This window comes from Strigops habroptila, chromosome 4 (genome assembly GCF_004027225.2).
Source record: "Strigops habroptila isolate Jane chromosome 4, bStrHab1.2.pri, whole genome shotgun sequence".
Taxonomy (NCBI): Eukaryota; Metazoa; Chordata; class Aves; order Psittaciformes; family Psittacidae; genus Strigops; species Strigops habroptila.
The window spans coordinates 61215916-61228299 of NC_046358.1; the positions used below are offsets into that span (position 1 = coordinate 61215916).

At 36.5% G+C, this 12384-nt stretch overlaps 1 protein-coding gene across 6 annotated transcripts in view; it reads right to left on the reverse strand.

The window, feature by feature from the left end:
* Nucleotides 1-12384, reverse strand: part of ELP4 (elongator acetyltransferase complex subunit 4) — a 144888-nt gene that overhangs the window by 58881 nt on the left and 73623 nt on the right. The window contains exon 10 of one of the 6 annotated variants that reach the window (XM_030483005.1): nt 2288-3510. The exons of 4 other annotated variants lie outside the window; for them this stretch is intronic. In XM_030483005.1, the coding sequence (XP_030338865.1) occupies nt 3496-3510 (15 nt within the window). In that variant the 3' untranslated portion in view covers nt 2288-3495. Of the gene's footprint in view, nt 1-2287; nt 3511-4080; nt 4114-12384 lie in introns of those variants that run through there. One more of the 6 variants, XM_030483004.1, reaches the window with a different exon arrangement.

The window sequence follows — 12384 nt, forward strand, 5'->3', positions numbered from 1 at the left end:
GATTGCTGCAGGGCTTGGCAAAGATGAAGAAGGCCAGCATGCAATGAAGAAAGATTGAAGGTTCCTGTGGGACTGCCGGAGAAGGAGGCAGTCTTACGAAAATGGCATTTTACAAGAAAGGGAGAGAGAGAAACCAGAAGACTTAGACCAGGAGCAAACTTTTGTCCAGCTGAGATGTAGGATCCTGGAGATTCCTTTAGCCTTAAAGGCTAGCTATTTACACATAAGGATATAAATGCTAGAATCATCATCCTGGATCTGAACTTGCAAATGAAGCTTTAGTTCAAGCTGGGCCAATAAAGTTCCTTCTGTCGTGCACAGAGAAATACTCACAGTAAGAATTCTCATCTCTTAGGTACTTTTAACTCCAACCAACAGTAGGTTCATCTTCTTTAGAAGCGGATTTATGTAACCAGGGTCCCTAAGCATTACAGGACATGCAAACTGTGTAAGAGCAGACAGGCAAAATGAACTGAATAAGCAATGGTGACTGTGTCCATAACTCATCTGTCTTATGTAATCTGCAACGATATTTGATGGTAATAATTAGGCCTATCTCCAAAAAAGTGCTAAGGCAGCAGAAGACTGAAGGTGAAAACTCCAAAAAAGGGAAATAGTTCACAGATTCCCACTGAGAGGAAGGACAGTGTGCTGAAACACCTGAATCAGCAGACCTGAACCACTAAAAGTGGTTGGACTGATAAGTTTTTCTGTTCTTTGTGACTGAAGCCAGTCTTTGAATATTCATGAGGAACAGGCTTCAGTCTGTGAAAAAAGCTTTTTTCTGTCTTTGTTTTTATGGGCTCTGGGAAGAAGCAAAGACATCTAAAGATGTCTAGAATTTTTAATGTTATGTAGAACTTTCATCAATTGTGGAGCTGAATGAAACAATTCGTCAAACAGTAGTTTTCCAACCACAGATTAAATTTCTTTTTCGCAAATCAACACTATTAAGTGACAAGGACTCTATGTTGCTAAGGAGTTCAGAAAACAGTCAGTGGCAGTGCCTGCAGCATTTGAAGTAGCTCGATTTGAAGTTCTGATTGTCAGCTGAACTTCCATCCCAGAGGATAGAGAATCCTCCTTTGAATCTCTAGGACATAAGACTGACTATCTGACTTTCTTTTGTTAATGAGTTTATATTCACAGCAAGCCAAGAGCTTGGTTGCTAATCAAGTGTAGCAGTAAGGAAGTTAAGGCATTAATCCAGCTGCTAAAGGCAGAATGGTTTTGGTTGGAAGATACCTTCAAGGGCCATCTAGTCGAGAAGAGCAAGATTACTTGGATCTTCCTATTGTGATTCTTCAAGCAAAGATGAGGAAGTGGGCAGATGAAGAGGAATACAGGATGAACAGGAACATCTGCCAAAAACCAGCTCAAAGATATATAAACAGCATTATATAAAGAATATACAATACAACTGCTCTCTTTGTGGCCTAATTTATCATTTTACATCTAGTTGTATTTACTTCATTCTTACAGAGTTTGCTACTGTACCTAAAGTACATCCCAACATTAAAACTTAGCATGAATGTTGTTATTCAAATATTTTTCAATAGCTCTCTTGGTAGCTAAATAGTAGTAAATATTTTTCCAACAGCAGGAAATATTTTTCCAATAGCTCTCTTTGTATGGTAGCGTTGCAAAGTCAGTAGAAAATGTTAGGAAGCACTTCAAAAGCCATAAAATGTTAAGACACTGTTTTTAACAATGAATGGCTTCCCAAAATTACATCTGAAACACGAACATGGAAACATACCACAATACCACAAAGTATTGACAGATTTCTCTGATGGAAAAATCACTATTCAATTTCAAGAGGGGATGCTGTATTTTTCTGGGATTTGTCTGTTCTAATAGATCCAACGCTTTTTTTCTTTTTTTTTTTTTTTTTTTTTTTTTTTTAATTTTATTTGTACACTGTCTTCTGGTAGCTTTTACACTTGTTTCAAGACTTTTGAACCATCAGCCATACTGAGGAACTCTCCTTAGTACTCTTTGCTGCATATCACACCTGATGAAACCTAAAATTCATTCCCATATGTTCTCTCAGCCCTAACTTTATTTTGAACTGACAACAGTCTTCTCATATATGCATTTCGGATACGCTACTTGTATTTTAAGCCAATTAACCTGAACATTTATCCGGTCTTTCTTAAACTAGTATGTAAACACTTGCTGAAGTCAGTAAACCCCTTGCCCCACGAAAGATGTTTCTCTCTAGACAAATATTCACGTCCTTTCTTTCATACTTAAAAAGAGTATCATCTGAATTCCTGGGGTCAACTTTAGCCAAGCCAAAGTATCCTTGTTTTTATCATAATTGTAATCCAATCCCCTAAGATTCATCCTCTCTGAAAGGGCAAACAATGCCCCTGCTATTAATTTACTTTCAGACTATCTGATATTTTCTAAGTAATGGGTATGAGTTTTATAGACATATCAACCGTATGCTCATGCATCTATTGATTCCATTTGCACAAATGCATACAGGGTCTGCTCAGTTTCACAAATCAGCAGTCTCTTCAGTACAGTTTTGTGTAAATAGCTCTCACTGCTTGCAAAAATCCCCAAGCCCAAAAATGAGTTTTTTGTGCATTTTTACATAAGATCTTTAGTCAATGGAAAGTCCGACTTGACACTTTCCTAACATCTGTCCTATCTCAGGAGTCGCAACTCTGTGAGGTCCATGAAGTATTTTTCAAAGGCTGTGAAGTTTTATCAACATAATAGAGAGAACTACATATTCTCTTTTATAAATTTTTTGAAGTAGAAGTTTAAAAATCTATCTTCAGTCTCTGAAAGCAATAATTTAATTTCAAGTAGATTTTAAAATTATGCTTCTGTAATACAATGGCATTGCAATGATCTCTTCTTGCTTCTACAATAACAAAGTTGTTCTGAATCACCACAGTGTGTAGATATGGAAATTGACGAGGAAGCCTTCCCTGAATTACAGACTAAATTTGCACTATCCTTATCTGCTGTTCATGATGTTTGAATGTCTTGAAGACTTCTTACGAGGAGCTTCATTGCTGTCACAACTGCTGTAGTGACTTAAGATGCATGAACACCCACAGGATTTTAATATTTCTCATTTTGGGCAGCTTCCCCTTTTCTTTGAATATTTTCTTCAAGAAAATATTCAATGGCCATCTTTCTTGAATATTTGATACGATACATGAAATAACCATACTATATAACTATGTTTAACAAACTACGTAAAACTGAAAAATATACCAAGTGATAGGAAATCATAACTGACAGGAAATCATGCTTATAATGCTACCAATCTAATTTATTTAATAATTTCAAACTCAGATCTTTGGTGACTATACCAGGCTAAGCCGTTGGCACACATGAGGACACCATGACTGATTTACAAACAAAACTGGTGCAGATAACAAAGTTATCAGTTTAATATACGGATTTATTAAAAATTCTTAATTTCAAGACTAATTGTTAAGAATTAGGAAGTGGTCAATAAACTTAGGCTCAAAAGTGCAGTTGCTCCAGCTACCATGTATTTAATATATCACTAATCTTAGGTTTTCATTGAAGTCATAAGTCACAAACTGTTCTTAGGTAATAAATACGGCTGAATACACCAGAAGTCAAAATCATAGTCCCATAAAACTGCACACTAAAAACCAGCCATCTGTCTTCTCAGTCACCGCCACTCAGTACTCCCAGAAAGGAGCTGTCACATACGCTTCTAGATAGACAGGGAACTGTCACAGAGAAACTATTTAAGAAATCAAAATTGGAATATTGAAACCAAAAAAGAAAATCTAAGCACTGAGAAGTGACTAACGGCCTCAGACTAACACAGAGGAATTCATGAAGACAATCTCATATATATGTATTTTAGGAATCTATTGATAACCCAACATCAAAACCCTTTTATGCAAGATTAAAGAAGAGCTCTCTAACCAGCACCAATCCTTACATTAATATGAATAGCAGGATGTGAACTTTTCATTTTTCAAACTGTTGATGAATTTGCAGACCCCAACCATCCAAATCACTCTCCTGTAACTTCTTTGGTGCTGCAGTGGTAACAGGATGGAACTCCTCTGCCATCTCCAAACCCCTTTAATTTTTTTTTATAGTCTGTAAAAACAGTATAGCTAATATTTAATAGGAGAGGCCAGAGAAAGATCTGATTCTTTTTATGACAACTTTTTCTTCTGATGTGCACATGAACTATTATGTATGAGAAAGATCATTATGTCAACTCATAGCATAAAGCCTTTACATCACACAGCAAAGAATACACAAGAGAATCTCAAATCCAGTCTAAAAATTTCAGAAGTTTTTTTTTAAGAAGTCATGGTTAATACCAAGGGGTTAAAAAAAAAAAAGTAAGTTCTGAATCACGTATCAACCAAACAGTTACTGCAAAGAACAAGAACATGTTGAGGCAATATGACACAAACAGCTGTGGTTAAGTAGATGCTCTGCTTTGGCTACCAGGTCTAACATGGCAATATTGTTGCGTGTACCCACGAGAGCTGGTTTAGACATAGCATCATTTGCACAAGGCACAGTGTTGTGATACAGAACACACTCACAGAAAAAAGGTTGAGAACAAAATTAACTATAATAAATGAATAAATATGGAAAGCAGGACATAAGTTAGGGGTAGATTTAGCACACTGCTACTGTAACAAGTGAACTGAGCATGGCTGTGTGGCTGAGTTATTCTTCCCTGCCTTCAGAGCAGTTGTTACTAAGATTTACATATTCAAAAAGGTCCTGATTCTTCTGGACTTGTTAGCTGGAAACACTATAGAAAGCATGATACTCATATTACTTAGCTTCCGCCCCACAACTAAAACAGATACGTGTACCACATTCAGCTGTCAAGCACTTCAAAAATATTATTAATTCAGCTTGGACTTAATCTGCTGAATGAAAGAGCTTGAAAAAATGTATTTCAGTTTTAAGAAAGGAGAGGATGTGTCAGAAAATTAGGCTGATAGTCAAGCCTTTACGAGCGCACCACCGAAACTTCCCTTTCCATCAACAGGAATGGACAGTACTTATTTGAAAGGACAATTTGACTGTGCATCATAGAACCACAGAACGGTTTGGGCTGGAAGGGACCTTAAAGATCATCTAGTTCCAACCCCCTGTCATGGTCAGGGACACCAGAGATCTTTATGCTGCTGTTGAAATACACAAATAACAGCAAAACACACCATTACACAAATCAGTGAGAAATCAAAACATATTCCAGAATGCAATTCTTTGGTATTTTCTCTCTGGATTATTACAGAAGCATCGAATATCTTGAGTTGGAAGAGACCCATATATAAAAACATCTTTTAACTCAATCCATTGGAACTATAGCAGAAAACTACAAAGAAATAGAATTTCATTACCGTAATCATTCAGAAACTTTGAATTCAAACAAATTAATTCTATCCAGTGAAGTTAATCTTACACATCGCTAATGAAAAGTAGCTCTCCTGATGACACAGGCCATTACTTAAACTATCATGATAAAATTGACTTCATACAAATACTAGAAAGCTTTTTACTCTCGAGATTATTTTAGTAACATTACTCAGAAATAAAGGGTCTGTTTTGTCAGATCATATTTGCACAGACAGTTTTTTAATCCAGTAAGCATACACAATATGAATAAATTTACAATTTGGAAAAGAATTACTAGATTTCTTCAAGAACAGAAGCAGTTTTTGCTTTGTCATTCTTTCTTAGGTGTATTATCAAAATGCTCCAAGCAGGTGTAAGTTTTGGTAAAGGTCAACACAGTAACGGGTATCTTGTCTGACGTTTGACTATCGCTGCTGATCTATTAGTAGCATAATGTTCTAACAAACAATACGTGACATTTTAAATACCTCTGGAATTTTTTACCTCCTATACATCCATCCAATATTGCACTGGTTTGTCTCAGAGAAAGACTTTAACATTTTTAATGAATTAAAAATCAGAAGATGCTTCACAAACCCAAAATGCTTTGGTTAGGAGAAAGCAGCAGCCATGCAGCTGAAAACAAGGAAGTCCAAGAAAAAAATTCCTCTCTGCCTATACATGCTTTGCTAAAAGTCTCTTGACACAAACAAAAGGATCCTCCCCAACATATGGAGGAGCTGCTATGCCCTTCTGGGGATGGTCTGTAGCTATGTTCACCTCAGGCACGCCAAGAAGAGGTGAATTGTCAAATGCAATTTCAATCACTGGGTGGTTTGGTTGAGGCAGATTAGTTGTACGCAATCATGATAGATAGTTTATCCCAGCCCCAAATTGCCGCTTGGGAAATCTTGCACGCAAACGAACAGAAACTCAGTCATTATTAGTGTCAAGAAGGTGCACAAAGGCAAAATTTGGTTGGCAGCCAGGCAAGATGAATCAAGGCAAAAAAGTGACCAATTGCATGTTCAAAATGGAAATTGATAGGCATGTTGTAGTTTGGAAAGATTTTAAACACTAGAAAAAGTCATACATTATTAATTATCCAGAGATAAATATTTAAAAAGTCTTTCTCTATGGAGAAATACAATTTTTGAAGTCAATGTAAATTACATGTATAGTGTCCTAATTTTAAGCTTCTTCATCCCAGAAGCTTCAGTATGACAGTTCCTCACACTTCTTATTATATAACCTCAAATATTCCTGTTCTGTAACAATATTGCAAACTAAAAGTTAACCACCAAATAAACATTTTTAAAACAATTACAAGGTATATGATTTTGCTGAATTGTTTGTAAGCAAAGCAACCCTTGGCACCCCTCACAGGGGAGCATAACAGTTGTATTTATCACCGTTACCTTTTCAAAGGTACCTAAATATTTAATGAACAAAACAGTAAAATCCACCTGTGTGAGCAATCACAATCCTTGTTTCTCTAATAAATAGCAAAAAATTGCTAAAAGAGAATGTCCTCAAGTTTCATTGCCTGAAGTGATACGCTCTGACAAATCTAACAGCTCTTTCTGTGTCATTCCTAATGCACTTGTCACTCAGTATTATCCATCCTCATTAATGACAATGGGAAAGTTTATCTTGGGAACACGTTTTAAATCATCCACTCTTTACAATGGGACCATGAAATCTCTCACAAAACGTGAGGCGGGAACTACTCTGACAACAAAACCCCTTCCTGGCAGCTTTACTCTTAATTCCTGTTCAAGGAATAATGTGTTTATCATATAACCATACGGAACGATATATTAGATGAAACTTGAAACAAGAATAGCTGGTTTGATCTTTCAAGATAGGAGGTAATTTTATAATATTTTTATTATGCTGAGAATAGTAAAACTCTTAGGAATATAATTTTGTATGGAACCATAGTTATTCTTTTAGGGAAAAAAGGTTAAAAAACACTCATAAAATAGTTCGAATATTCATTCAGTGAACACTTGGTATAAATGGTGATACTTCTGTCAGTAAAAATTACCTCTACAGACTATTCCTGGCTTTGTACAAATTCTGCTTTATTTATAGATATTCTTACCAGTTGTCTAGATTGTACATATAACAATACACTAGTTATGCCTAATTGTCGCCAGTAAATTTGATCATGAGTTCTGAAAACTCATACCGCTCCCGTGTCAATGCTATGTATGCACTTGCAACAGATGGATCACAACTATTCCCTTTACTTCAGATGTTCTAATGTAAAAACTGCAACGCTGGTTGCTTCTCTTTCCATAATCTTGTTCATAACAACATCCAGAACCTTCCATAAAAGCAGCAGTTAATGTACCTTGCTTTCAAACATGTCTTCTCTTGGCGCACCTTCAACAAACGGTAAACTTTGCAAAGTAACAATTTCAAAATACAAACTAGAGAAACAAAAAATAATGAAAAGCAAATATGCGCTGCAAGAAGGTATTCCAGACATTTGTGTGAGCACAGATAACTTCTACGCTGAATGTGCAGAATAACATTGTCAAAGGATGCAAATCCACACCATGGTGTGGATGAACAAGACAGGAGACGGAAAAGCAGAACACACCATGTATAATTTTTAGTTCAGACTACACAAGGAAAAAGTGCTTCTTACATGAGGATATAAGTAATCCACTGACAAATCCTTCCAGAAACCCTTCTACCTTAGAGCCTTACTCTACAAACACAGCAAAAATTTTCCTTTTTAGGTTTAGAGGCTTTTCAGTAACCTGAATCTAATTCCCATTGCTTTTTCAAAGCCAGAATGCCCTTTTCAGATCAGGAAAAAAACCAACACAGATGCAAGTCCACCTCAAAATTGTGTCTCTTCCATACTGTAACTGTGGCCCTGAAAATTCCTAGTTGCCCATGTTTTCTTAGGCCAGAACAAGCACAAGCCTGTTCTTCCTTTGCTGTTTCCACAGGTTTTCAAAAAACGAAACATAAAACTACCACAAGTTTCAGACTATTGCTCAAGATTTTAGCAGGCAATAGTGATTTGTCTTCTTACTCTGCAAAAACTCACTCGATTAAAAGAAAAATTAGAAATAATGTGGCTTTTAATTTAACTGCTGAGAAATTAAATACCTCATTGTAAGTTCTTATCAAAATGTAAAGAAAACCTAAAAAGAAAAAAACCTAAGCAGTACACTAATAAAATAAAGCAAATATATGTTAATGCCTAGATATTTGAAAGTAGGTACTTTAATGACACACACACAAAAATAAAAATTGACCTAATACATGTAAGGATGATAATAGTTTGCAGAATGCCTCTTTACTTTAGCAAAATGTGAATTCCACTTAAGTATACAGCCCTTCAAAACACCAGGAATCTCCTTTTAGTTACTCCCTGGAATATCTGCACATATTCAATATTCATGCTGTCTTTCTCTCTGTCCATTTTTAAACAGAGTTAAAGAAGAAGCTAAAACTCTGCCAATAAAATGACAGGAAGGCTATTTTTAGTCTAGATGGTGTAGACCAAGCACAAACAGCCCATGGCTATGCTACTGTTGAGGATCAGATCTAAACACAAATACTGGATTCCCTTCCTCGTTAAATTAATGAAGAAGGGAATTAAATTAATTCTCCCTAAATTAATTCCTTATTTTAACAGCAACAAGAATTACAAATGAAATACTGGTTTGTATCTCTTCATAAACATCCTAGGAGAACCATTTTCCTCTATATTATAGGAGCAAAAGCTCACATAACTCCTGTCAACACGACTCTCTGGAAGCAAAAGGTTTGTGAAAGGGCATTTGAGGCAGCATAGGAAACCTGTAATCCACCCAGAATTACAAAGCCTTCCTTATACCAAAAGGTGAGAAGTACTGATTAAGAAGTATATGGTATTGCCTCAGGGGCTTTAGATTACATACCTGAGACACAACTGCCTTAAGAGAGTGCAGTGGTTATTGATTAAGCAATAATCACTAATAAATCAATGAGAGAAGAGATGAAACCAAGGGATAGTACCACATCATAAAGAGCTGAAAATAAACTGCTGCTCAGTTAGTAACATATGGCTGCTCAAGCAGGTGAGGGATGTGTTTATTCTATACATTATACATACTGTATATCAGGATGGGTATAAGCTGTGGCTATATCTACAAGCAGACTTTCCTTGGCCAGTCCCGAGAGTGTAGCTTCACCACAGCCTACCTGGTTCCTACTCTCAATCTGCAAGTAAGCGCTACCAATTCAGGACACCTACATCTTTAAGCCAAAAATACCAAAACCAGAACAAGGTCTTCCTTAGTTTACTCATTTCCTCTTTATATGATGCATGAGATTTAAAATAAAAAGTGGTGAATATTGTATTAAATAATTCAGAAGTTTCCTTAAGACTCAGCTACCATGGCCAAGTCGTCCACCTGAAAACTTCTTATGCAGGTCACGCAGAGTCTATCTTTTTCAAAACAAGTGAATGTACAGCTCCTTAGCAAAGATTACTGAAGATCTTAAAACTTTAAATATTAAGCAATGAGGTTATATTAAGAAGGGCAAGCAGTGTTTTGCATGCAAGGCGAAATTGATTTCTGTAGCACAGCAGTTCTTACATCCTACTTAAGTGATAAACTATTTTTTATTTTCGTTTTCATAGAATCCCAAACTGGTTTGGGTTGGAAGAGACCTTAAAGCTCATCCAGTTCCAAACCCCTGCCACGGCCAGGGTTACCTTCCACTAGACCAGGTTGCTCCAAGCCCCGTCCAACCTGACCTTGAACACTGCCAGGGCTGGGGCAGCCACAGCTTCTCTGGGCAACCTGTGCCAGCGCCTCACCACTCTCACTTCAAAGTTTTCTGCTTTTACTTTTAAACATGACTCAAGCAGGCACACTGACCAAAGATTAGTGGTTTAGTATGAGAAAAAGGTAAGCCCATTTGGTAACTGATTTGTAAACATATGAATTTAATGAACCTCTAAGTGAAAATTCTTCAGTGATTTTTGCTATAACAAAGTCGAAGTAGTATGAAAGAAGATGAAGAGCCCACAGACAGTATTTTCATAAGCTAAAAACTCTGGGTTTCTCAAACCTTAAATACCTGAAATGAGGCATTTAAAATGAATTATTTTGAGTGAGTGCTACTAGCTGTTTTCTGAAAGTCAAGCAGCCCATGGCTGGTATAAACTGGCACAAAAATTCACTTTATTTATGTACTTTTGGATATCAATACAAAGCTTTGGTTATTGCACACTATACAGTTACTGCCCATATTCTTCAGAAGGAATGAATGCGGAAAGAGGGAGCTGAACTGCAACTTGGTAATTCCATTCAAATTTAAGATACTATTCTAAATGGGGTTAATACTGTGTTAACATTAAGCTGGCTAGAAATACCTCTTCAACTGCAATAAATAATCTTCTTGGAGACAGTCTCACTTGATAGTTGAAAAGCTATTGGTTTTTAATATGCAATGAAAAATTTTAAACTGCGTTATGCATAACAACAGAATCCTTTGAAAATTAGATGTAATACAATCAAGAAAAAAAAAATAAAAAAAAAACAGTAACAAGCAACTAAAACAACTGTGAGATAAAGAACAATAAAGATGGCATGACCAAAACCTAAGTTTATTTCTGCCTTAGGCACCATAGTCCTTAGCCATTTTGCTTATGACAATCTACTTTTTGCACAATCCTCTTGGCCAAGAATATAAAAATAAAATGTACTTTGGAATTCAGTCACAAATAATGCCCCATAATTTGGCCAAAGGAGAAAGTTGTGTTTGCACAACAGTTACAGAACATTTTTTCTTCACCTGCAGTACTTTGCAGTCTATGTATATTTTTGCCTCCTGCCTCCTTTTGGCACTTTTGTTAAGTCTTTCAGACTAAGAATAGTAAGACTAGCTTGCTCGCAATAAAATGTTCCTGTATCCTAAAAGTTTGGTAAAGGGTAATATTCTTTGTGAATCAGTAAAATAAAGAGATGAGCAAAATGGTACGAAAAAGATTTTTTAGATGTGAAGAATTTAAAGAAACCATAAACGTGTGGTTTCTTACAGATTTATGTTCATCCAAAATCACTAATATTTTCATAAGACTGGAAACATTAAGCATTAATCTTGAATTTGCAAGCATACAAAAAACCAGTTTGGAATTCGTTTCATTAAGCATGCTGCTAGTCATAGCAAACATTCGGCAACTTTGCTCTGTCAACCTACGAAATGACATTTTAACCCTTTCCAAGTTTTAGATGGGGCTACCTTACAGTTTCCTACTTTACAGAGTACTTTGAATCACTTTCTGCCCAAAGATCAATAATCAAAAGCATAACAAACAGTATTGAGATGAGAAGATCCAGATGGATATGCATCTACCATGCAGAGATGTAAATTCATCCTCTTTTCATTCTTTTCAGTAACAGCCCTGAACTCCTACTTCTATGTATTTCATTAAGGTTCAGATATGATGTAAACTGGTGGTTGAGAAAATTTAACTTCCTATAAGCTTTAATTTTTATTTTCCTGTACTTATGGAGATGTATAAAATTTAGCGATCTGTTTTACTGTGTAGAATCATAGAATAGTTAGGGTTGGAAAGAACCTTAAGATCATCTAGTTCGAACCCCCCTGCCATGGGCAGGGACACAACACACTAAACTGTCACTCAAGACTCTGTCCAACCTGGCCTTGAACACTGCCAGAGATGGAGCATTCACAACTTCCTTGGGCAACCTGTTCCAGTGCCTCACCAACCCCACAGTAAAGAACTTCTTCCTTATATCTAACCTGAACTTCGCCTGTTTAAATTTGAAGCCATTACCCCTTGTCCTACCACTACAGTCTCTACTGAAGAGTCCCTCTTCAGCACCCTTGTAGGCCCCCTTCAGACACTGGAAGGCTGCTCTGAGGTCTCCACGCAGCTTCTCTTCTCCAGGCTGAACAGCCTCAACTTTCTCAGCCTGTCTTCATACAGGAGGTGCTCCAGCCCCCTTATCCTCGCGG